At 35.3% G+C, this 25445-nt stretch overlaps 3 protein-coding genes across 5 annotated transcripts in view; 1 reads left to right on the top strand and 2 right to left on the bottom strand.

The window, feature by feature from the left end:
* The window catches only part of sun1b (Sad1 and UNC84 domain containing 1b), a 28106-nt gene extending 27218 nt beyond the window's left edge, over positions 1-888 (bottom strand). The window contains exon 1 of the mRNA XM_032586758.1: positions 794-888. The gene's annotated coding sequence lies outside the window, so the exon portion shown is untranslated. The remainder of the gene's footprint in view (positions 1-793) is intronic.
* Positions 889-3517: 2629 nt separating this feature from the next.
* Positions 3518-13407, top strand: ccp110 (centriolar coiled-coil protein 110). 2 transcript variants are annotated; one of them, XM_032587104.1, is made up of 14 exons: positions 3518-3711; positions 5362-5530; positions 6552-6680; positions 7815-8964; positions 9105-9226; positions 9982-10156; positions 10265-10374; positions 10929-11045; positions 11148-11249; positions 11331-11447; positions 11585-11658; positions 11826-11891; positions 12010-12069; positions 13172-13407. In XM_032587104.1, exons 2-14 carry the CDS (start codon positions 5369-5371, stop codon positions 13245-13247), a joined length of 2460 nt encoding a protein of 819 aa, XP_032442995.1. In that variant the 5' UTR covers positions 3518-3711; positions 5362-5368; the 3' UTR covers positions 13248-13407. The 2 variants fall into 2 exon arrangements, with proteins under 2 accessions (XP_032442995.1, XP_032442994.1); XM_032587103.1 differs by having other exon boundaries at positions 5323-5530.
* Positions 13408-16090: 2683 nt separating this feature from the next.
* On the bottom strand, positions 16091-25228 carry LOC116735316 (nuclear GTPase SLIP-GC-like). Of its 2 annotated transcripts, XM_032587106.1 has the most exons (22): positions 25062-25228; positions 24894-24975; positions 24491-24603; positions 24233-24277; positions 23825-23849; positions 23644-23724; positions 22731-22824; positions 21844-22060; positions 21516-21749; positions 20998-21204; positions 19949-20124; positions 19701-19794; positions 19504-19591; positions 19281-19402; positions 18912-19088; positions 18652-18806; positions 18247-18364; positions 17920-18028; positions 17694-17827; positions 17234-17315; positions 17080-17157; positions 16091-16994 (listed from the first exon to the last, which is right to left on the bottom strand). In XM_032587106.1, the coding sequence occupies exons 2-21, from the start codon at positions 24958-24960 to the stop codon at positions 17099-17101; spliced, it is 2397 nt and encodes a 798-aa protein (XP_032442997.1). In that variant the 5' UTR covers positions 24961-24975; positions 25062-25228; the 3' UTR covers positions 16091-16994; positions 17080-17098. The 2 variants fall into 2 exon arrangements, with proteins under 2 accessions (XP_032442997.1, XP_032442998.1); XM_032587107.1 differs by lacking the exon at positions 25062-25228 and having other exon boundaries at positions 24491-24565.
* Positions 25229-25445: the final 217 nt, after the last annotated feature.

The raw sequence follows: 25445 nt of genomic DNA, 5'->3' as shown, positions 1-25445 counted from the left end.
AATCTGTGGGCTTCAACATTTTTAGTTGCCATTAGACTTTTAGGGATATAAACGCAACTTTTTTGTAGGGTATTTACGCATATAGACAGATATATATCTTTCCTTTAAATATTTCTCTTTTCATTATTAGCCATTTTTAATATTTTTAATACATAATGAGGAGTATAAGACTTCTGATTCATAAAAAAATCAAATATAATTCATTCAATCGTTTCATTCAATCATTTTGAAGAAAATAAAGTGAAACAGCTGGCAGAGTATGAAAGTTGCACAAGAGAAAACGGTTTTACAGGAATTACTGGAGTTCAACCTGAGATACTGAAGAGCTAATATTAGCATGAAGGTAAATAACGAAAGACTGGTCGTTCTGGAACCAGTTTGTCTTTTGCCAGCACATTGTCTCATTAACATAATACTGTTGCTTAGCAAACAGTATTCGTTATTAGTATTAGTTCAAATACTAATATGGGTTTGTCACCAAACAAAACAACGATACAACTGGGCTAACAGAAAAGTGAAGAACTGCAACGTTAGCTTCAACTATTCATGACAGCTCAGAATGAAACGTGAGTAATTAGTTAAAAAGAGTAATAGAAATGTAAAAAAAAAAAAACAACTCCAATGTTGGCTTCAATTACTCATAACAGCTCAGAATAAAACGAGAGTACAGTTTAAAAAGTAACAGAAATTTGAAGAACAGCAATGTTAGCTTAAACCATTCATAACACCTAATAAAACACGAGTAATCAGTTTTAAAAAAGTAACTAAAAACACAAATAAATAGACTACTCACTGCGTTAACTCTGCCTGTGGGTATTTTTAGGTTGTATGTGAGCTATATCCTAAGCTCGCTCGTAGACATTGTGTCTTCCATTAAAAACATTTTTGGTCTAACGTTCGCTTTTCCCGCACACATGGTCATACTTTACGTTCGGACACGTACGTCACGCTGCCAGTCCATATATGGTAAAACTGCCCAAATATGTTAAACAATCTAACGCCTCAAAAAAATACAGTGACGACGCTCTCAACGTACAACAGTGCCACCTAGTGACCACTCTTGAAAACAGCAAGAGACTTTTTTTTCTGATTAAACAGTTTCAGAAGTTTCAGAAATTATGTTATTATTATTATACTAATATTATGCTACTAATAAAGATTTCTAAACATTTATTGATAATTAAAATAAACTATTTTGTCAAGTATGATGCTTTAAGGAAGTTTTTTTATTAAGTAAAAGGTACAAATTTAAAATATAAATTTCATTGATAGCTTGAGTTTAGGTTTAAATTTAGAAGTGCTAATTGCTGGTAAAAGGATTCCTTCACAGAACCTCATCTGGTGTTCCATTCAGCACCTACTCAGACCCTGGGGTGTTTTTCAAGCATCCAGACAAAACCTGAAAAACTGGACAGTACAGTTGGCATTTGTCAGTGGTTGTGACGTGAACTCATTGTTGCTGAGATCACGTGACCAGACTGTATAAAAGGTAAAAAGCTTGATCTCAGAGTTAACTTCTGTTTTTATGCTTTTAGCTGGCACATAATGTACTCATCAAAGACCATGAAAACAATATATTTTTTTATGTGTATGGGATACTATCTTCCTGTGCAGCCTCATGCCACTGATCGCTGTAAGTAAAAAAAAAAACATTTACTGTTTTTAGCTTTGAAAGAATTTGTTGTTTGCATGTCTTGGTGTAAGCTTAATTGAATCTCCAGTCTGTTGTTTGTTTGTTTTTTTATTTATCAGACTCTTACTGCGAAAGCTGCCTAACAGCAGCACGAGGTATGCAGGACTAAACTTGCCTCACAACTTGTAAATGATTTATTTATTATATCTGGGAGGCACATGTTTGTGGTATGACTTTTTTATTTTCTCTAAGGCATGGGAAGCAAATAATTTATGCTCAATGCTTTCCAGAGATTGAGAAAGGAATAAAAGAAGCCCCAGCTGGGAGCAGACACACGATGATAGACAAGCTCCTCAGTTGGCACCTGTGTGAGAAACTTCTGACTTCCAACCATGAGCATGTCTCTAAAGACACAATGAAATCCGCCTGCATGCACTTGTTGGGTAAAACTGTCACAGAAAAGAAAAAAAATCACAATATTAATGTGTGTTTCACAGAATCTAAGAATAAAAAATTACTTATTTTTTATTCTTAGATTCTCACCGTAACCAGTTCCGGGCTGCTTTAGTGAAGGAAGAGCCAAAAAACTTGGACATAGTGCTGTGTTATGAGCTGTCCCATGCATGTGTTGGGGTCAAGCGCCGGACCTTTCAAGTAAGATTTTGATTTATTATTCAGACTCTATTGCTTTGTTCTGTCATTATTTGTTTTCATTGTTTTGTCTTTGTGACAGGATTCCAAAGCCACTTTTACAGATGATGAAATTGCTGCTATGCTTCGAGACAACCAGGAAAATGTGCGCATTTCTCAGCCAATATATGCAGCTTCTCCAGAACAGAGAAGAAATGAGTTGTGAAGCTGAAACATAATTTTGTTTTTACTGTGTATTGTATTTTGCATTTTTGGGGTGTCAATATAAGAAAGAAGTCACATAAAATACAAGTGGTTATATTCAGATGAGTATTTTGTTGCATTTTGTTTGTCCATTAGTGAATGTCTTTGTACCATGTTACACATTATGGAAATAGGTTCTCTTGTATCATGCAACATAACAAGAAGAACATCTAAAATATTTAGGAGGAGACTATGAAAATATCCTTTTCACCTTTCTGATGGGTCAAAGAAAACTTTTTTTCTCTTGCTTTCATAAAAAATTAATTGTGCATCCAGTGCTTTTAGTTGTGAAATACTAGACATTTTGCATGACTTGCAAAATGTTGAATTATTTATTTTTAAAAAACACAACACTGTTTTTCAATAGCACAAAAAGCACAGTAGACCTTACAGCACCCTCCACACTTATGGGCACCTAATGTGTATAAATAAAACGTTTAGAGAGATTGAAATTGTTCTTATGCTTTGTACAAAATTCCTGAGGCTATAATTTTCTAAATTAGTTTAATAAATACAATATGTTTACTTTTAAGTTGTATACAATTTCTGATTTCTTTGGGATGAAAATATGACACGACATGGGCAAATTTCGCTTATTCTCACTTTTTACAACAGTGGTGACAAGAGAACAAGCATTTAAGCAAAGAGAACATCAATGAAAAAAAAAGAACACCCACAGAGCCTCTCAAAAATGAACACGTCTTATAAAATGCCAAGTTTTTGTGATTTAGAAAGGAGACCGTTATGAATCATTTTAAAAAAAAACATTCGACAAATAATGTGATATTTATTTTTAATTAAATGAAAAATGATTAAATCTGTTCAAGATGTTCATTCTCCCTTAAGGTTTTACTACTTTCTGATATATTAAAACAGAAACTTTATGACGTACATGTATGGTGTGTATTAACATGATAAGAAATATGCTTAGCAACGACTAAACGAGGAAACGCTGAGACTGTTCGGCGCGTGCTCCCGTTGCTAGGAGGCGCTGTTGGAGCCCAGAAGGGTTGGAGACGATCATGACCGTAATGATGGTCAAACCGTGATTAGGAGCACAGACGCTAAACCATGCTGCTAAAACCTCCCATATTTAGCATCTCCGCGAGATTATTCTGCATGTAAGACTGCCCGTCGGGGCAAAACAACAGAAGATAGTCGACTGTTTCCCGTCTAAACTGCAGGTATGGTTACTCGCTGTTTATCTGCTGTCATTCTATGTGGCACATCTGGATTAAAAGATCTCTAACGCTTCAGAAGGTATCGGTGGTGATGTTTGAATTATAGTGAAGAAATTCGGTTAAGCATGCTCTAAAATAGCGCGGGACAAAAAGGAAACCATCCCCGCCCATGCTGTGCTGTGATGGGCTGCGTGAATCTGTGTGGTAGTCAGAGGTTGCAGCTTTATAAAAACATTGTCTTTAATTTAAACGGAATACCTACAAAGGTATTATTACGATTATGTTCCATGGAAAAAAAAAATACATCTTTGTGCCAATTGTCTTACGCCGTAAATCTGCATGGACTACTCTGTTCTCACAATTGCTGACAGATATTCCAGAAATACACTGTATTGATTTGACAAACAATCCCATCTGCATTTTTCACAAGCACCGGAAAAGGAAACGAGTCATCAGCTAAGTCCTTCAGAAAAGAATGGCAGGAATGTGATGAGACAACATGAGGGCAAACAGGGCTTCATTGTTATAGGGGACTTCTACTCTCCTGATTACATATGGTCATATAGTGCCTTTAAAAATGTTGACTCCCCTTTTCACAAAAATGTATATATTTATTGGAGATTTTATCTGATAGACCAGCACAAAGTGGTGCTTAACTGAAACGTGGAGTGGGAGAGGATACCTGGTCTTCATATGGTTTTGCAAATAAAAATTGGAAAATTCTGATGTGTGTTTGTGTTGGTTTTGACTGGCCCATTGCTATCCATGAATATGCTTTGATCTAAATCATTTCAGTGTTGAATTGGCTGTATCTTTATCTTTGTTGTGTCATTGTAGAACAGCTCTGTTTTTACCTCCATCTGACTTCCCAACAACTCTGACTAGCTTTCCTGTGCCTCGTAAAGGAAATCATCTCTACAGCATGATGCTGCCACCACCGTGTTATACTGTTAAGATAGTGTGTTCAGTGTGATGTGCAGATCTCTACCACACCTAGTGTTTGGCATGCTGGAGATAATGATTCAGTCTCATTTGACCAAAGTATCTTCTTGTTTATTGTGTTAATATGACTTGTGAGAATGTGGAAATTGATTTCTTTAACAAAGGCATGTTTTGTTGCTTGCACAACTAGTAGATCAGGTGGAAAAATCTGTTGTTGAATTTTTCTACCTGGGCTGTGGATCTCTGGAGCTCTTACAGAGTTACTTTGGCCTTATTGGATGCTTCTTTAATAAAAGCTTCTTCTTCTGTAAATTTAGTTTTAAGTGGGTCTGCAGTACGTTTATGCTTGTTTTAAAATATAATCCTGCCTTAAACCTCTCAAAAACCCTGTCCCTGGCCTTGTCTAATGGCTTTCTTGGTCTCCATGACACTAAATACAAAAGGAGATTTTTATTTGTCCAAAACCTCGGAAACTATATATCTTCTTCTTCCTCTTTCCAGTTACACACTACTTCATGCTGGCCTATTGCATAAGATCCAAGCAGAATATGCTGACTTTTGAAGTTGTGTGTGGCAAATATGTGAAAATAATACTTTATAGTCAAACTAAGTGTACAAGGGTTCACAAACTTTTTTGTAATTCCAAGTCTTTATTTGATTTGATTTAAACAGCTGGGTGACAAGGCTACATGGTGTGTGTTTCCTGCCCAGAGAGTGGATGTGTGGTCGTCCAGGGATGGAGAGCTATGAGGAGTTCTGTATGCGGAGTTTGGCCATGCTGCAGGAGGGGAAACTCAAGAAGAAGACATGTGAGCCGCTTTGTTCCCTGAAAACATGCTCTGTCATCCGCTTTCATGGGAGACCTATACTTTTGCCTTTGGTAAGCAAGCCTGAGTTGTAAAATAATGAGCTTTTTTATTAGTCCAAAACAGAACCCATATCTAATAATTCGATATGTAACCAATGTTTGCAAGTTCCAGTTCCAATGAGAAGTTTATTTTATGCTTTATATACATGAATATCATATTTATTTGTGGCTTTTATTAATTTGTTTGACTGCTTGTTTTCAGGGTGGAATGATCAACACAACTTCAAAAAATTTTATAAAATAAAGAATCTTTTCTATTTCATTTCTAATTTTTATAGAATAGAATAGAAACATCGTTTTTTTTCCTCAGTGGGGAAATTCAAGTGTAACAGCAGCTAAAAGACAGTCAAAATGGAAGCATGCATCTTCACACAAAGATAAGAACAAAAAACAAGACATTTTATCATAAGGGCAAAATAACAACAAAAAAAGAAACCTGTAAAGTGATTAAGAATAGATTAAATGCTCCTCCTTGCTCTTGCTATTGTTGCAAATATGTATCTTATTGAGAAATGTAATACAGTAAGGTGTATAAAAATATACTGAAGCATTTCTTTGTAAGACCTTGAGAATCTAATGTTTCTGTAAAACATGGTAATCCATCACTTCAAAGCCTATTTTGGCTCATCGTTTGGCTTCCCTTAATAGAGAAAGCATGAGTCCAGTTTGTAGCTTTAAAAACAACATTCCATTTAAGGCATTCCACTATTTGAACCTGTGATTTTCTTGCTAAAAGAAGTCAGGAGTTCTCACGTAAGAAGAGTCTAATTACATCAGCAGTTGGCACAGAAAATAGAGAAAAGGTAATCGATGAGGAGCTGAATCAGGGCTGATTGAAAAACCAATTTGTTCCTCACTGCTGACAAAAAGTGTTCAGGAATCATCCCATTTCAGAAACTCTTCCATTGGATCTCAAAGAGAGAATCTTAAGATTTTTTACTCCAAAAACGTTTAAAAAAAAACACATTTTGGTAAGGACTTTAGCTGTGAATCACCTTAACAGAAGATAAAAAAATTGAACTTTTTCTTTCAGCTGCTTGCAGAGCAGCACACAGATATACGTGGCTACAGACAGAGGGCGATCCAGCTGGAGCAGAACAGAGAGAACCTGCAGAGAAACAAGCTTATGGCCCGAGTTCAAGTCATTCTGGACCAAGTACAGGTCAGTTTATAATGCATGTTCCTGGACACATAACTACAAGTTGATATGAAGAAAATGTTGCACTGGCAAAATAAAGTTCCCAATGAAAGCAAATTAGTCAAACACAATCTGAAGATTAAAGTCATAAATGCTTATGACAGCGAGAAAAGAAAAAGAGGAATGTTTTCTCCCATATAAAGATTTTATATTCATGCCTCAAGTGTAAAAATAGGTGCATCTGTGCCAGGATGTGGCACAAAAACTAAATTACACATTGCCCTAAAATCTCTGGTGACATTTGCAGAGTTAAATACAGAGTGTCTGATTTAAAATATGCTCCAGAGAGCTGAGATATTTTTATCTGATTAAAGTCGTGTTTTGTCAACTCATTTCGTAAGGAAATGTTGCTCTCTTGCTTATCTGACAAACTGGGACAGACATATAACATGGGGGATGACTGACAGATTATTCAAAAATGGGTGGAGTGATGATACACTTTGGATGCGTTTAAAGAAACAAGGAATATGAATTAGAAAAAACGCCATAATAAATTTATTAACATTTTATTTTGTTTGATTATTCTAGCCTAAAAAATGAATAGTACAGCCAGACCAATAAGGACTCAAACGTTGAAGACATTCAAGCCTGTTCTGAGTACATTTAAACTTTTAACAAGTTAAATGCAATAATAGTTGCATTCACTTTATTTCTGAAGCCGAAGGTTGGAGCCGGACTTGACTGCACACCCGTATTCTGTGGAACTTATTTCAATGTCAGAAAAAAGTGGGATTCATCATTTGTTTTGGTGCTAACTACTGTTAGCAGTGCAAGTTCACAAAATATTGTTCACAAATAGAGATTGTACAGCTTTATGTGCCACTGGTTTATTCAGAAACAAACTATCAGAAGTGCAAATAGTTTCAATCAGCAGTTTTCATAACATTCTTTATGTGTGTACCCAAAACTCTGGGCTGCTTGATAATTTCTGACTTTCCCCATCTGGATCCTCTTTTCTTGTAATTCAAATGAGAACCTCAAACAGCAGGTATTTTGTACAAGGTGAATAGCACCGTAATAGCTTAGTGCTTAAAGGAATGTTTGTATGTAGTATTTCCTCTACTTGAAAAGTTTTTTGTCTGTGTATCTTCTCTTCAGGTACAAGACGTGCCACTTGAGAAAAACATAAAGCCCCCAGTTTGTAAATCTGCTACTGTCAGTGGCTACACTTTGGTCACTGACTCACCTGGGCTTCCCAAAGTTCCTGAATTTAGGTCAAACGTAGTAGAGCAACCTTCTTATTCTAGCTCTGAGACTCCCATTGTTAATGGATATGAAGAAGAGAAGGACTTAAAGGTCGAGAATGAAGAGAGAAGTGAAGAGGAAGAGGAGGATGATGAGGACATAAGCTTGGACAGCCTCCTTAAGAGATCAAGGGAGTACGTGCAACGGGAGCAGAATCAGCAGAGATCATCAGAGATGGTTGACCCGATCAGCAAGGCTCCCCCAGCAGAGAGTGTTTCTCTCAAACAGCAGCAGAGGTGTAGCCCCATCAGGGACTCAGGTGTTGAGTTTGGATTCAGTCTGCACAACAGCCCAGTTGGCCTATCGCCAATGCAGCAGCAGCCTCTGTATGACCCCAGCCCCCAAAAGTCTGTCCCCCTCTCACCTGTCAAACCAGAGCGATATGCTCACCTCCCTAGTCCGGAGTCCAGCGTTAGCCCCCGTCCTTGTAGGCGCAAACCACGGCCAGTTTCTACAGGGAACATCCACATTTCGTTTCCTATTGGCTCTGCAGACCTAATTGCTCGAAGCCCGGGCAGGTTAGAGGATTGCGCTGGACGGGTGGACTGGTCAGAGACTCTCTCGGCTGGTTCCATCTGCAACTGGGGCGTAGAGGGGAGGGATAGCGACCGTCGGTTCAGTCACTGTGGTACCAGTCCAGTGCAAGAGAACAACAGCCCTGTGAGTTCCTCTGTACCCAGCGCCATGACACACCACGATCATCTGTCTTTAGGATTTCGCCGGCGCTGCCACACACTGGACAGCCAGCTGAATACCTTCCAGTCTGGAGCTGAGCAGGTTGACCGGAGCCAGGAAAGGCTCCCTCGCTTCATGGCAGGTGTTACATGGCTTGCTCCAAGTAGACGCACCCCTGCTGCCCCTTTAAACCAATCATACAAGGTAGAAAGCCCTTCTCCGTGTCTGCTGAGGCCCCGTGGGAGTCCAGATGAGTCCCCGGTGCCGAACAACAGCAAGAAAACACCAGTTGTCCTGAGAAATACTACTGAGTTACAAGTCATGTCAGGTGAGTTTATTTATTGAATATTTTGTTTCTGAATTGTCTTATCTTACTCGGGTATCGCCTTTCCTCTAAGCGCAATTCTTCATTTTATTTTAAAGTGAAGTTAGAGGATTTTGATTGTATCTATGTCTGGAAACACACAGAGGAGACGCAATGGCGAGCCCAGGCTCTGGAAGATATGCAAAGGCGTTTAGAGGAGGAACATGCCCTGCAGATGTCCATCCTTCTAGCTGAGCAGGAAAAGGAGCAACAGCGCCTCCATCTGGTGAGAACAAAGTGTCACAGAAGTACTTTTAGTAATGCGGTGATCTTTTTATCTTTTATTATGTCTCTCAAGATGCAGAGGCTAAATAAACTAGACTCTGATAGAAAAGTTATTTTATTTCAATAATTTAATTTGAAACATATTTTTCTTAATTTCAGACACCATGGTTTACTTCTAGTAGGAAACAAAAATTATCTTTCTCTAAACCTTGCAACATTACTTAATGCTTAAAAGAAATAACTTTTAATGAAGAAATTTAATTTTATACCACATTTAGTTATGGGTGATGTGAGAGTTGTACAGCAGACACTCATTGACACCATCAACAAAACATCATGGGAAAGAAGCCCATGATGTTTGTGTTAAATCCTGTATTCAAGCATATTAATGAATGGTTAAGTGTGTGGTTTGCATGGACTGCATCTGATTTCTGGACGGGGGAGCCAAAAATAAGCCAAAACCATTAGAATTAATTAGAATTAACAAAAAAATACATTTGAAATATGTCACTCTGTGAGTAATGAATATATAATGTATGAGTTTCACTTTTCACTATTACTGAATCTATACAAACATATTTAATTAATTGAGATTCAACAATTTGAGATAGCTATAAAAAGTTTCATTTTGTCAGAACACAAAGGAAACTAGTTCAGACTGTATTTTTAAGTCACAACCTGTGCATGTAGAGTTCACTGTCTTGTCTGTGTATTTTATTCAATGCAGAAAGCTTTCATTTTATCTCTGATGTTCAGGAGCTTGAGGAGACAGAGAGAAGACTGAAGAAGCATGAGTGTGAGAGGCCAAGAAGTGGGGACACATTTGACTGGAGCCATAGGCCTGTGAGTGGCAGCTGTCCCATTATGAGCCCCTCCTGTCCTGGACTGAGCCCCATTCACACATCCGAGCGACTGTCTGGGCACACGTTAGGTACCAGTTCATTCATTGGTGTCTTGTTATTTTAAAACATTCTGCTGCAGATAATAGTTTTAAGCTATATTTCTTTTCTTAAAAGTACATTATTTGATGTTCTTCCAGGTTTTCCCAGTGCGGTTCCTACTAGTGTGATGACTCCCCCTGTCCAGCCTGCTGCTTATCTGTGGGGCTCTTCACGGACAGCAAACAAATCCCGAGCGAGGCTAAGTCTGGTCAGCATAAACATGCTTCCTCCACACTGAATGAGTGCAACCTAGTATTTCAAGATGATGACATGGACATGTTACACTCTATAAGTTCAGTCACTCCCAGTTATATTTGCTTAAACAAACTAGATGAAAAATCTAGAAAATGGAAAATTATGTGATTTTTAAATTAAAATATTGTAGGAACCCTGACCCCTGTTTTATCTTTGATCCATTTGTATCAGTTAACTCAAAATTATCAGGTTGGGTTCAAAATTGATGAAGCCACAACTGTCTGAAGTGACTTTCACTGGTGCATAAACAAAAATAACTTCTCTTTAAATTTAAACTCTTTAAAATTTCCATTGCTGTTTATTTACTATCTGTATCTCCACATATGCAATTCAGTTAATTTTACAGATCAGTCACATCTTTGGCATTGAGAACATTGCTGGTTTTGTCCATTGTCTATGTTCTGTTTGATATTTTTGGTCTAATTTGATTTGAAAACAGCATGTTTTTAGTGGAACTTGTCCATCTTTATGATTCACCCTCTCTGTGTGAACTCATTTGGTTTGCAGGTTCTAACAGCAGAGCATCAGAAGGCTTTTTGTCAAATTGGTGCCATGATTCGTGGCTTCCTCATACGCAGGCTGCTCAAAACAGAGAAGCTGAAACACCTGTGCCAAACCGTTGTGGTAAGATCACATCCAGACAAAAGCACTTCACAAATAAAAACATTAAAACTATTTGGAATATTAACTAGGCAAAAAAAATACTTTTTTAAATCTCTTCCTTAGGATACGCAAGAATTCATTCAATCATTTGAAACTGAAGCTGCACAGAAGAGAGGACCCTACACAGCACAAGATCTCTCCCTGCAGGAGAGAGTCAGAGCCCAGGTATGGCTATGATATTACTGTTTGCAGCCAGCAGAGGTTCCCCTTGCCTTTTGTGTTTATATTGGCACACTTGTCCTTCAGCTACGTGCAGCCCAGTATGACATCCATGAGATCTTCTTTGAAATACCTTTGAGGGACCGACTGGCCCTTCTGCAGCAGGACAGGGAGCTGCGTGCAGAGAGGAAGCTTCGAGATCTGGTAATCTGAAAATACTGGTCAAGTATCACATAGAAAAATAAAGCAGAGGAAGATATTATTTAGGGAGAATATTTTCTGATTTCGCTCTAGCGCCGCATTTTATTACATTTCATTCTAAATCTGCATCTCCCCTGCAGGAGAAAGCCAAGACCCCCAAAGACAGAGTGTCTCTCTCTGCTGCTACACAGAGGTCTCTGGACAGGAAGAAGAAGTAAGGAAAAACACACGTTTATTTATTCCTTACAGATAAGTGTAAAGTTATTTACGTTCATCAGTAGAGTATCTCTTGGGATTTTCCTCCCAAAATTCCTTACTGATATCAGGAGGATTTCAGATGATTAACTCTGTTTTTGTTCTTTACGTTTGTTCATTGTTCAGGGTCAGTGAATCGCCAGCAGCGGCCAGGAAGGCGCAGCATAAGCCAAAAAGCCCAACCACCAACAGGTTACTGATATTTATTTCCTTTTACACTTTCATTTTTCATCATGTTCTCAGTGTTTGTGCAGTTTATTCTTAATCTTTTTCAGATTTTCTTGAGATTTCTGTTTTGTTTGTTTTCCAGAGTTCAGAAGCCAAGTCAGGGCCAGACCTCCTCTACTCCAGGCCAGCTGAACCGCCAGGGGTGACTTTTCTACCTTTTATGTTTTCTTGTTTTAGACTTGTAAAGTGCTTTAATCACATAAACAAATGTTTAATTTTCATTTACTTTTTTCCATTATGAATTTATTGATTGATTAGTTTATTGCTGTTACTGGGATTGGTTTAATCCATTCAAACTTGACTCAGCATATCGCTTTTAACCTAAATCAGAGTTCTTGATGTATTTAATTGTTAGTTTAGGTACTTATTTTTGTTTACATGTCTTTTCTGAGGTAGTTCTTAAGGTTTGTCCAGTATTACTCCAGAAATGTACTTATAGTTAGAGACTTCCAAGAGTTTTGTATCCATTGAACTTTTCCTGATTTTTCCACATTGCAATCACAAACTTTAATATATATTATTGGAATTTTATGTGATAAAATGTCAGATGAAGTCACATGACATGTGATATTTTATCACCTAAGTCAGGGGAGTCAAACTCCAGTCCTCAAGGGCCGGTGTCCTGCAACTTTTAGATGTGCCTCTGCTGCGCCACACCTGAATAGAATAATTAGGTCATTAGCAGGACTCTGGAGAACTTATCTACACAAAGAGGAGGTAATTAAGCCATTTCATTCCAGTGTTTTGTACCTGTGGCACATCTAGAAACTGCAGGATAGCGGCCCTTAAGGACTGGAGTTTGACTCCTGTGACCTAAGTGATACCACCAAAGTCCTATATACGTACTATATACTGGTAATTGTGAAGTGGAAGGAAAAGATACATGACTTTTGAAATGTTGTATTAATTAATCCCGCAAAAACGTGGCACACAGTTGTGTTCACCCAGCTTGTGGATCCACATTTCTCTCCGATTACAACAGCAACTTTTAAGGAATATGTCACATCTGAAATGTTAACCAATAATATATTTGATGGAGAGTATCTATGAACAGCAATGTTCAAGTCTGGCTGAATGTTTAGAGTTCTCCTTTTCTCTGTGTGCTCAAAGGACTAGATTGAACCTTGACTTGTAAATAAATTACAAAAATAGAAATCTTTTTAAGTGAGCATTTTGATATAGTAAAATGCTCACTATAGTAAATGCCTTTACTATAAGGACTGACGATGTCCGTTTGTCCCCAGGAGCTGGTACAGAAAGACTCCAGAAGAGAGAGTGAGGCGCTTGGACACCATGAAGAAGCAGCACTCTTTGGGTTAACAAACACATTAATGCCTAATGATCTGCTAACTTGAATTTTTAAGATATTTTATGAGATATCCTGTACAAGTGAAGCCACTACTGTCAGCGCTGCTAAATTCCACTCCCGTCTGTGTTCACCATCTCACTGTAATGCCCACTTGTAATACAATCTTACTGTTCAAATTTGTTGTTAACTGCTGAAGCTGTGTCTTTTTTTCCAACAAATGATTGTATAACAAGAATGTAATGTATGTTGAGGAATTTCATAAGCAGGCTAGTATTTAAGATAGAGAAAGGCAGCTGCTCAATGGCTAGAAGTTAGTCAGAGCCAAAACACAATAAGTTAGAAATCTATCTGTGCCTGAGAATTACACCTTGCTGCCAGCATGTTTATTGTCTATTATCTCCTGTGATCATAAACACTAAGTGCTCGTGGTGGTAAGATTTTTTTTCTACAAATATCAGTTTCATGATAAAATACTTGTCTTAAAAGTTATAGTACACAGAGCCTTGCAAATTCATTCATACCTTGACTTTACCAGTATTTACCTTATAGTAAATAAGGTAAATATTTACCTTATTTAAATATAAGGTAAATATTTGTAAATATATAAGGTAAATACACAGTATTTACTATATAGTAAATACTATAGTAAATACTATAAGGTAAATACCTTATAGTATTTACCAAAATTTGTATTGTATTTACAATATTTGTATTGTATTGTAATTTGTATTGTATTTACAATACAAATTTTGTATTGTAAAATCACAATATAATGTTTGTATTGTGATTTTACATGGTAGGCTGACAAAAACTGGTGGATAATTGTGAAATTATACAAAACCATTTAGCGGTTTTAAATCTTTTTAAAAGCATCTCCAGTCTCTCACCATCTTTGACCAGTTCTTCCACCCCTGCCAAAGAAAACATTCACACAGCATAGTCTAGTTATTCATTAGTCTTGTTGTTTTTTGGGGGTTTTTTTTCTTTTGTGAAGGCCAAAAAATTGTAAGAGTCCGGTTAACATTTGACTAGAACAACTACTCCCACATCTTTGCTGTGTTCCCTACTTGGCTTATGTAAACCCATGTTTTTTTTATTTCAATAGTGGATTTCTTTTGGCCTCTCCAGTTTTTGTGGAGTGCACAACTAACAGTTGTCCTGTAAGTGTACTCCTCCAGCTGAGCTGTGGATCTGTGTAGCTCCTTCAGAGTTACTGAGCCTCCTGGGTTCTTTTAGTATTACTCTCCTTGCCTGGTCTTTTTCTCACACTCTCTTAATTATTAGATGATGTGATTGAACAATTCTCCATGAAACAGAGATAATGCCAACATAATGTTCTTCAGATAATGTTCCTCCAGTGTTCTTTAACAAACATATGAGGTCTTCACAGAACAGCTGGATTTCTACCAAACTAAACTAAACTAAACACAGGTTGACTTGTTCTCACTATATATACATTCTATATGTGTTTGTTGCGGGGAATTGTACTTTGGTCTGGAGTGCAGTAGAGATTCACATTGTGCTATATAAATAATTTGAATTTAATTAATGCAGAAAAGCTTGTACTGTAATAGTGTAGGTGAAATGAAAGAAAATAAAAAATGGGAAACCTGGATATTTGGCCAGGGTCCAACCTGACTTTAGAAGTAAGAAGATGTTTTAGTTATGTGGGCAAACAAGTATTATTGGAGGAGAATGATGCAAGGATCCAAGTAAAGAGCGAGCAGATTTTACACATCATCTTTTTCCCAAAATGTAACTTTTTTATAAGTCTATTTACAGTAAATGTTGAACACTGTATTTTGTGTTTCTTTCACTCAATAATTTTGCACTAATTTGTGTTTGTCACATAAAATCTCAGTAAAATACTAAAATGTGTGTTTTCCACTTGTGAAAGTGTGACATGAATAATTTTGCAAGGCACTGTCCACGTGTGTTTAATTAAAGGATTTGTTGAAGGGCTTTGAGTAACTTTCTGTGCTTTCTGAGCTCATGGTGCTGAGTCTACTCTGAGACATTTCTCTGTGTTTCACTGCTTATCTCAAAGTCTACACTGCTGTGGTATTTTATTGTAATTTCACACAATAAAATGCACAATAAAAGCTTCTTTTCTTTTTCTCTGAAAATGACTCAGAAAGAGATTAGTTGAGACTAAGGCTTTTTAGTTGTGACTTAAAAAGTTAAGGTAAACATAACTTTTTTAAAATCATATGACTACAGCTTACCAAATTTGAATATTGTGAAAAAGTTCAATATTTGTTTTCACTCATTTGGCTGCGTTGACTGCATATTTCAGAAAACACAATGAATTAATGCCAGCAGATGACACGGCTTCCCAAATCATCATTGACAGTGGAAATTTCACACTTGACTTTAAGAAACACAGTCAGTGCCTCTCCACTCTGCCTCTCCATGGGACCTTGATTTCAAAATAAAATGCTAATTACTTTCATTTGTTTTTCTCCTTAGGCCAGATAAGATTGTTCTCAAGGGCTAGACACAAGATATGACATTTGTAGCATATGTGTAGATTAGTCTACGCATAATGCCGCTTGATGAGCTGACTGCAGCCTCAGTCCACTCTTCATGAAGCTTTCTCAAACTCTTGAATAGATTTTGCTTGTCGTTCCTTTAATAATGCAGTTACTCTTATTCCACATTTTTCTAATAGTTTTTCCTTCCACTCAACCTTTGTGGCTGCAGGACAATGTAGGATTATTCAGAGTGTATCCAACAGCTGGTGATGTTAATAAAGATCCACCTTTATCTTTCAAACACTTACTTGGTACCTGCAGTGAAAGTGATATAATATAATTTTTTTCAATAATTAAATTGAAAAGAGAAAAACACAATGTGTCATACATAACTTTATTTGTTCATATGTATTTCGGGTCTTTATGGCAGAAAGTTTAACAGGAATCATAGTTATGAATTTCCCAGTGAATAAAACTCAGAAAATTAGATTTAAAAAATCATCTGACATGTTCATGTTTATCTGATTATCTTATTAAATTTTACTACAAGATACCAAATCACACACATGCATTAGGATTACAATTAAACAGCTAAACAATTGAGAATAATTAGAGGTTTAGTCATCTTCAGAAGCCAGAAATAATCGTAACTTTGTTATATTTCTTTACATTTTTCATGTAAGCTTTAACAAAAGAGAAGAAAGGTAATGCAAACATTTGTAAAAATAAACAGAGTTAAAAAAGTGTAATAAACATGCTAAAAATGAATAACATTTTGTCACGTATAAAATATCAAAGAAAACTATTCAAAATGGAAATGTCTTCCATATCTTTGCTGCAATTAGTCCTGCAGTACCAAGAAAAGCCACTTTGATTTGATTTTAATTTCAAATGTAATGCAAACATTTCTAAAATTATCAAAGAGTAAAGAAGTGTAATCAACCTATACTAAAAATTAATTTAAAAAATGTCACATATAAAATATCAAAGAAAATTTAAAAAAAATTAAAATGTCTTCTATATCTTTTTCCTGTAATTCTTCCTACATAATTAAGTAAAGACACTTTGACCTGATTTTATCTTCACTCTCTAAGTTTTCCATATTCAGGCTCTAATAAACAAAATGAAAATTGTTGCAAACACCCCTCCAAGAGAAAAAAATTATGAAAGAAGTGGCAAAGAAAATTACATAATATATATTTTTTTTCATAATCCTACAGTTTTTCATCCTGAAGGGATGCAAATGCAGCATGTTATGATGGTGAATCCCTCCAATGAGAACAGCTGTTGAATTAAAAGCCACAATTAGAGCTGAAAGTTTTTGTTGCTTCATTCAGTAAGAGTGCAATTTATAGATTATGTTCTTTACCTCAAATATGTTCTGTGTTTTAGCAGCTTTTCAGCTCATCACATAGTTTTTGGACCATCTCAAGCTGTGCTGAAACATCTAAGAAAACAGTTTTAATTAGGGTTTTCTCTGAAATATCTTTTTAAATAAATTTTTTTAAGAGCTGACATTTCACCTGGAAATGAGAGGTCATCAGTCTTCAGGGACACCTCAATCGATTCCCTCATGGTATCCTCTAGTGTTTTCAGGACTTCCATCTGATTTAGAGTTATACCTTTTATTACTTGGTTCAGTCAAAAGTTAATTTCAAGATTAAATGGCATATGATTATTGTCAAAATGCCTGAAACGTGTTTTTATTCACACCATAGTGGAGGAGTATTTTTAATAAGGGATCACATTTTAGCCATATGTTCTCTCACATGTCAAGAATCTCTCCACTGATCTACAGATTGCACATGCATAGGATAATTCCTTAAGACACTTTAGAAAGCGAGAGGAAACAGAAACAAGCAAAAAAAGGCATGTAGTTTTTCGCAGCTTTTGTATGGATCTGTATATGGGTATAACAGAGTGGAGAGTTCTGAGAGGGAATGTAATTTATATTTCACTGTTAACATATTAAAAGTAACAAACCATCAAGTTGTGCAGGTGGTTCATCATGACCTTTTTAGCATTTTCAAACATGGTGTTCTTTGATCCATGTACGTGATTCTCTATAGTTTCCCGCATGTTCTGCAGTGTACCAGTTCCTGTAAAGGCTGCTGCTTCTGGAAAACACAATAATGATGTTTTATGTGCTAATAAATAATACTTAAGCATAAATATAAATTATTGTAATAACTTGATCTTTTTTTTTTACTTTTATAGCAGTCTTGCATTGTTTCCTCAATGGTTTTTATTAGACTCCTGTAGACTGTTTTTTTGCGCTTACGAATACTTTTGTTCAGACTTGTCTTCAGACGTTCTTCCTAAAAGAAAAATTTAAAACGGATAGTAATCCAAAAAATAATTTAAGTAACACAGTTTTACTACAATGTTAAAGTATTCTGCTATTGTCAGTAATAACACGTGTATGTGTTTACTTGTTTATTTTTGACATGTTTTTTTTTAAATCTCAGTTTTAGCCAGCATAAAAGCCTTCCATTATTTTACGTGTTTCTAACAACTTATGTTTCTCATTCATTACCTCTGACTTGAGAGATACCAGTTGCAGTTCCACATCCTTGTACTTCTCTTTTAGTTCTTCAGTGACAAGTGAAAAACTATAGATCACTCCTTTGAATGGGCCACATTTTCCGTCATTTCTGCAACATAAAAAATACGATAATGAAATAAAATAATAAAAAAATAAAATAATAAAATAAAATAATATTGTCAATAATATCAAAATGTGAAACTCATTCACTCATTGCTACCATGAATGATTATGGTGTGTCATAAAACACACCATATAATGTGGCATAATGTGTGTTTTATAACACAACATATAATGTGTGGTGTAATTGGAAACAGGAACTTCAGTGAATTTATTTGTGATCGATGTTGCAGTTAGATATTTGGAGAGGACTCTATGTTCTCATAAAGGTCTTACGGAAAAGTGGTTCTGAATTCCTCGTCAATGCTGTCAGCCAGATCGGAAGTCAAGTTTATGTTGATGTTCATTTCTCTTCCTTTCTTAGGTCGGTGGACTCCTCTATTTTCTACTGCTTTTTTCAGTTGCTTATGAAATCCCCGACCATCCCTTTTCTGGAGGAATGAAAAAAAGAGAGAGAGAAATTAATCAAATTTAATAACATATGTGACAAAAATATGCTACATTACAAAGATGTACTTCCTTATCAGCATACATACATGGGGATAGAGGGTAGACCTCAAGATGTTTCCATATGAGTTTTTGGATCTCTCAACTCCCTCTTGAAGGTGTTCTTCAAAAACGTTGTAAATCTTCATCATTTCATTTGTGATTGACTCAATTTGAAGGGTTAGATTTTTCTCAAGAGCTTCAAACACTTCCTTAATTCTGTCATCCTGGAAAAACAATGTTGTTTAGGACATTTTCAGACTCTCCAAATTTATTTTAATTTAGTACCCCTGAAAAATATATTCATAACATGAATATTATGTTTAATTAAATTATGTTTATTTGTGCTGTATTACAATTTTCTTAAAGCAAGTAAAACAGCTAAATACACTAAAAAACATTTAACTTGTTATTCTTACCTCTTTTCTTCTGCTGGCCCCATGAATCAAAGAGAGGATGCCATGAGCTCCAGACACATAGTTTAATGTCTCTGAGTGACAGTCATTGAGATTTTGCAAAAATTCTTGAAGATTGGGTATTTCTGTGAAAACAAATCATGTCTATAGTTATATAATAAATTTCACACAGTTTGTGGTTCTGCTGTTATGTGATAAATGTTTCACACAGATTGGCACAACATACCAGTGTCCTCTGGACTTAAATCTCTCTTTCGGAAAAATTCTCTGGAGCTCACAGTGAACACCTGAAAACACTCGTCACTGAAGTGTTTCTAGGAAATATCAATATCATTTGTTAACGTAGAAATTCATTTTGTTTTTAATTGTAGACAAACAATGTGCTACACATTTTATATTTTAAAGTGAGTATACAATACTCACTTTAATCTTGTCCAGTTTGTTGAATTCTTTTGTCACCCTTTCTTTGGCTTCTGCGTTTCTCTTAAGTATCAAGGCCTGAGTTTCAGCTTTGGTGCTAAAAGATGCTAAAATTATCTACTGGAGCTTAACAGACCTATAAATCTTCTGACAATAAAATAAAACATGTAAACAATGTGGAAGACAATCTATGGCCTTTTGCCCTTTGAGTTTTATTTAATAATACACTTTCCACACAGCAGTGAACTCACGTTACATCTGAATCGTCAATATCATCAGACTTGGTGCAGACAATGTGAATGTGTCGACACTCGCCACCGTTTCCAATCTGACTGGCAACATTTTTCAGGATGTCCCATGACTCTTGCTCTGCTGCTGCTCGATTGACTTCAGTGACAACCCAGACGGTAGAACAGTCTCCAACAATCTGAAGAAAAGCATTTTATATTTAGGTGCTGGTCAAAAAATTAGAATATCATGAAAAAGTTGATTTAAATCAGTATTGCCATTCAAAAAGTGAAACTTGTTTATTTTATTCTTTTGTTACTCTCAGACGGGTATATTTCAAATGTTTGTTTATTTCCATTTAATTTTGATGATTAGAACTGACAACTAATGAAAACCCCAAATTCAGTATCTCAGAAAATTTGAATATTATTTAAAACCAATACAAAAAAGGATTTTTTTAGAAATATTGGCCAACTGAAAAGTATGAACATAAAAAATAAGAGCATATGCAGCACTGAGTACTTAGTTTGGGCTTCTTTTGCCCAGATTACTGTAGCAATGCGGAGGGACATCTAGCTGATCAGTCTGTGGCACTGCTCAGGTGTTATGAGAGCCCAGGCTGCCCCGATAGTGAACATCGGCTTTTGAATTGTGTCTGGTGTATCACATCTTCCTCTTCGCAATACCCCATAGATTTTTTATGCAGTTAAGGTCAGATGAGTTTGCTGGCCAATTAAGAACAGGGATACCAGGGATACCATGGTCCTTAAACCAAGCACTGGTGCTCTGGCACCGTGTGCAGGTGCTAAGTCATGTTTGAAGATTAAATCTGCATCTCCATAAGTGCCCTAAAACTTCCTGGTAGATGGCTGCATTGACCTTGGACCTCAGAAAGCACAGTGGACCAACACCAGCAGATGACATGGCACCACAAACCATCACTGACTGTGATATTATATACAAGCATATATATATATATATATATATATATATATATATATATATATATATATATATATATATATATATATATATATATATATAAAGTACAATATAGTACTGAATAAATTACCCCTTTCCACATTGTATCTCTGCTTTTATTGCGGTCTCCATTTCCAGGAAGGTCCACAAGTGTGACGTGTTGGAGAGAAGGATGATTTGGTACCCTGACAGTCACACACTTCACGAGTGGCCAATACCACTGCTTTATTTTGTTATAGTTTTCGTTCTTTGGAGAGTCCTTTGTATATTTGACAATATCTGTAGATAGGTCTTTAGCCTGCAAAACATAATAATAGTTATAATATTAGTAATAAAAGCTGTGTTATTGTGACAGCTGAAAATAATGAAATTTTACATCTGTGTTGCTCAGTAGGGTTTTATTGTGTCTTGTATTATTAAGCTGAAATTGGAAGGGTTACAGTAAGCTCTATGTGCCCGCTGTCATGTAAACATGACATACGTACGTAATACATACGTATTATTGTACGTATGTATAAGTTTATAATTAAAAAATTATACAATTATGATATATACACATATATTGCTGAATTGCTGCACAAAGTTACTGTTAAAATCTTTGCATCTTACTGATTCAAAGGTCAAGTTTTTGCTTCTTGATTGAAAAAATTCTGGAATTTCTTTGAAGTACTTTGACTCCATGAGTTGTTTACAGGATTTTTCCCTCCACTCTTCTTCATACAGAGCAGACAGCTTATCAACAGCATCATGGTATTCTTCATCAGAATCATCAACATTGTCTTGCACTTCTTGGTTTCCTTTTTTAATGATACAATGCAGTGATCCCAATTCATCTTCCCAGTCCTAAAAAATAATAATAAAAAAGCTTTTCGAGTGATCTGTAAAATTACAGAAGTTACATTTTCATCAGACTTTTATAAGTATATTTTTAGCTTACCTCGGGTGAAATGAATTCAATCTCCGCCTCGTATTTTTCATTGTGCCTGTTACCCTCCACTTTAATCATGACTGAGGTACAGGCACTGACACTTCCAGAGGGCAAAAGATTTCTCTCTTCAAGGACAGCATTTATCAAAGACGTTTTTCCAGCTCCAGTTTTACCAAAGACACCAACCAGCTCCTTCGTTTCCGTCTCCAAATTCCTGATTTTAGTTCTGTAGAAAATTTAGCCATTGTTGAGCAACTCAGCTTTAAAATGCATGTCTACATATATATTCAATATTTAAACCATCTGAGTTAAAGGAAAAATATAGGCAGGTTTAACAAAAGCTTAAATGTAATGTCATCTTTGACCGGCGGAGGCTCTGCATTCAGGAAAGGAGGTGAGGCAACACAATGCAGTCGAGATGGATTGATTTGAAGCTGCTGGTCACATTTGAACCGACATCCATTTCACAGTGAGACAAAGAAGCTGGCTTTTATACTTTGGGCAATTCCAACACTCATACCAGGTGAAGGTACCAATAGAAATCAGGAACAAACTGACATTTTCCCCCACATTCTCCCTGAACAGGAAAGATGGCCAGTCTCCCTACCCAAAAAGAATGTTCAACTAAATGTCACAATGCAACTGAAATAAAGAACTGAAACAAAACGCATTTGGTCTGTAAATAAATATAATATCAATAATCATCATTAGGGATGGAGCCCTGATCTCCATCACAATAAAAAAAAGGTACTTGGTAAAGTATAAACAATTACAATACATCAATTAAGAGGCAAAGCTTTAAGTACTCTGTGAAATTGCATCTCTAGATTTTCAGGAATGTTTTTTCCAGCTTAAAACTTTATTCTTGGTTTATTTCCAACAGAGAATCTACTTACTTCAACAACGTATTGAGATCACTGTCATCTTGTAACATGGCACAGATGCCCCCCATCGTGTTTCTCACGTCACTTAATATCTTTGCTTCTGTTTCTAGAAATAAATAAATAAAAAACAAACTATAATGTAAATAAAGAGGATTTTTTTAGAATTTGTTAATTTACAGGTAAAACAATGTAACATACATGATGTTAATTGTGAGACAAAATGAAAAATACTTTTCTACACAAATAATTAGTGTTGCTAAAATTTGCTTAGGTAATTTTTCAATTAGAAGCAGAATTGAGCTTCTAAGCACCATACATCTGGAACAAACTTCAGGAAAATCATAAAACAGCCAAAACACTGAGTTTCTTTAAATTTAGACTAAAACCCCACCTGTTTAGAGTTGCTTTTGAAACATTATGAATGAAACATTAATCAACATTTTGACTTGTAACAATAGCAGTTGAAAAAACGTAACATTTTAATTACTAACTGTGTGTTCTATGAATTTGTATTTTTAAGACATAACTTTGAACTGTCTTGTTGTTGAAATGTGAGATACAAATAAACTTGATTGATTTATTTATTGAATTAGAAATATAATCTGCCATGTTAATTAAAAAAGTTTCATTTTCTTCTAATAAACAATCAACTTTAATTGATCATTTAATACCCTGTCATATAAAGGCATTAAATAATAAATAATATAAAATGCAAAGCATCTGGAGATTTGCAAACTGAGTCAGTATGTCAATCAATGTGAACATACAGGTGCAATAGAATCATCATCAGTGACACTTAAATGAAAATTTAGTCCCTCCTCCCACAACCCTACAATAAAAAGAAATCTGGAGGAAAAGTTGAGCTGTAATTTAAATATCCCAATAATATTATTTTATGTGGTACAGAGTGCATAAAAAGAAATACCTGCTGACAAATTTGTCTCACACTTCCTTTTTGCTGCTTGTTGTCCATTGCTGTCCAACTGTTGGTCAGATTTTCGCTTTCCTAGTTTAAGAAGAAAAGTCACTCGTATTGGTTTATACCTAGCTGGTTTTTAATGTCAATGTGCATGAAAAGGTTTTGACTAAGATCTTGTATTTCTCACCCGTGTCATTTGTAGAAGGTAAAACCTGAAGATGAACAGAAAAGTTTGACTATAATTAAAAATGTTTTTCCATTATAACATAACTTAAAAGTTCATAACATTTGTTTTATTGCACTTGCATTTTCATTATACTGATAATAAATTAACATAATAACAACATACTTATGATGTCATCCTGTATGAGATTAAAGGTTAACAATATTAAATGTTAACAATATTAACAAAAGTTAACAATATTAAAATTCAGTTAACAATATTAAATGTAATATCTTTCAATTAAAGTAGTAATATCCTTCAATTAAAAGATATATATACATTTTAATTGAACACTAAAACTAAGCAGCCATATCACAGATGTTAGGATAAAATACTTCACTTTAAACTAAAATAAGAATATATTTGACTTACATGTGGTGGAAAATGATGTGTGCTCTCATTTGGCGTTTGTTCTGCCTAGTGATAAAACATTTTTCCAAACCCAAAGTAGGGAAAAAAATCTGTTCAGCCTTTATTATCAATGGACTATTTTATGTAAAATATAATAATAATAATAATAATAATAATAATAATAATAATAATAATAATAATAATAATATGTAAAAGCATATATCCACACTAGTGAAAGTTTTCATATCAAAAACATGTTTTAACAGCACAGGAACATACCTTTAACTGACTGAGTAACTTTTTGAATTTTAACTTTGGTCCCATTTTTGGAATCATCTTATCAATGTCTGCATCCTGAAGCAGATAAAAACTTTCTGTATCAATCCCTTCATCTGTAATCAAACAACATCGCATTAGATATCAGTCATGCCAATATTTGAAGAACTGTTTATCCCTTTGTCCTCTGGGAGGCGCTATATGGGCGTAAGAAGCGTTTTTCTACTAGAACTTAAACACCTTATTCATGGTCACATTTATCTGTGTGTTCAAAACATTATTATTGTAATATATTTAACAGGCAACAACATGTAATTAATTCAATTTTACATGCACTGGTACAGAACCACATATACATTGTCTCCACTGTTTTTGTCCATAACAGTTATGCAGTGTAATACATTACCTTTAAATGTTTCAATCAAGTTACTCAGACCGCTCTTGGTTAGCGTGTCACAAACAAAGTCATCCATGACCAAGGACAGAGTCTAGAAGATAAATCATAAAATCATGATATATCTAAGTATTGTTTCACATAGGCAATTCAATTTTTAAATCTGATTAAAAAACCCACCTTGTAATGAATGAAATTATGGCAACAACACTTCAGTCTTCAGATGAAGAAGAGAAAAATTATCTCAAAGCTGTTCCACAAAAGTAAAGTTGATTGCTCAAAGTTGTATGTTCAAAATGGTAGAAAAGAAGAAAACCAGGAATAGGGAAGTGTGGGTTGGTTAAAAAGAGAGGAGTGGCAAAATGTAAAACAGCATAGGCTTCCACACTGTAAAACAAACTGCTTGAGTTTAGCCAATTTAATTGGTTCAGGAATATTAAAACTGTATGAAAGCTGGACAAACATTTTAATTCTGACTCTGGTGCAAAAAAACAAAAATTAAACCAAAATATTTTATGACAAGTTCTTAATTTATAATAAGTCCATACATTTATAGGGAGATTA

The sequence above is a fragment of the Xiphophorus hellerii genome, chromosome 16 (assembly GCF_003331165.1).
Source record: "Xiphophorus hellerii strain 12219 chromosome 16, Xiphophorus_hellerii-4.1, whole genome shotgun sequence".
Taxonomy (NCBI): domain Eukaryota; kingdom Metazoa; phylum Chordata; class Actinopteri; order Cyprinodontiformes; family Poeciliidae; genus Xiphophorus; species Xiphophorus hellerii.
Note: the sequence above shows the minus strand (reverse complement) of the source record. Positions and strands in the feature narration are given on the sequence as shown.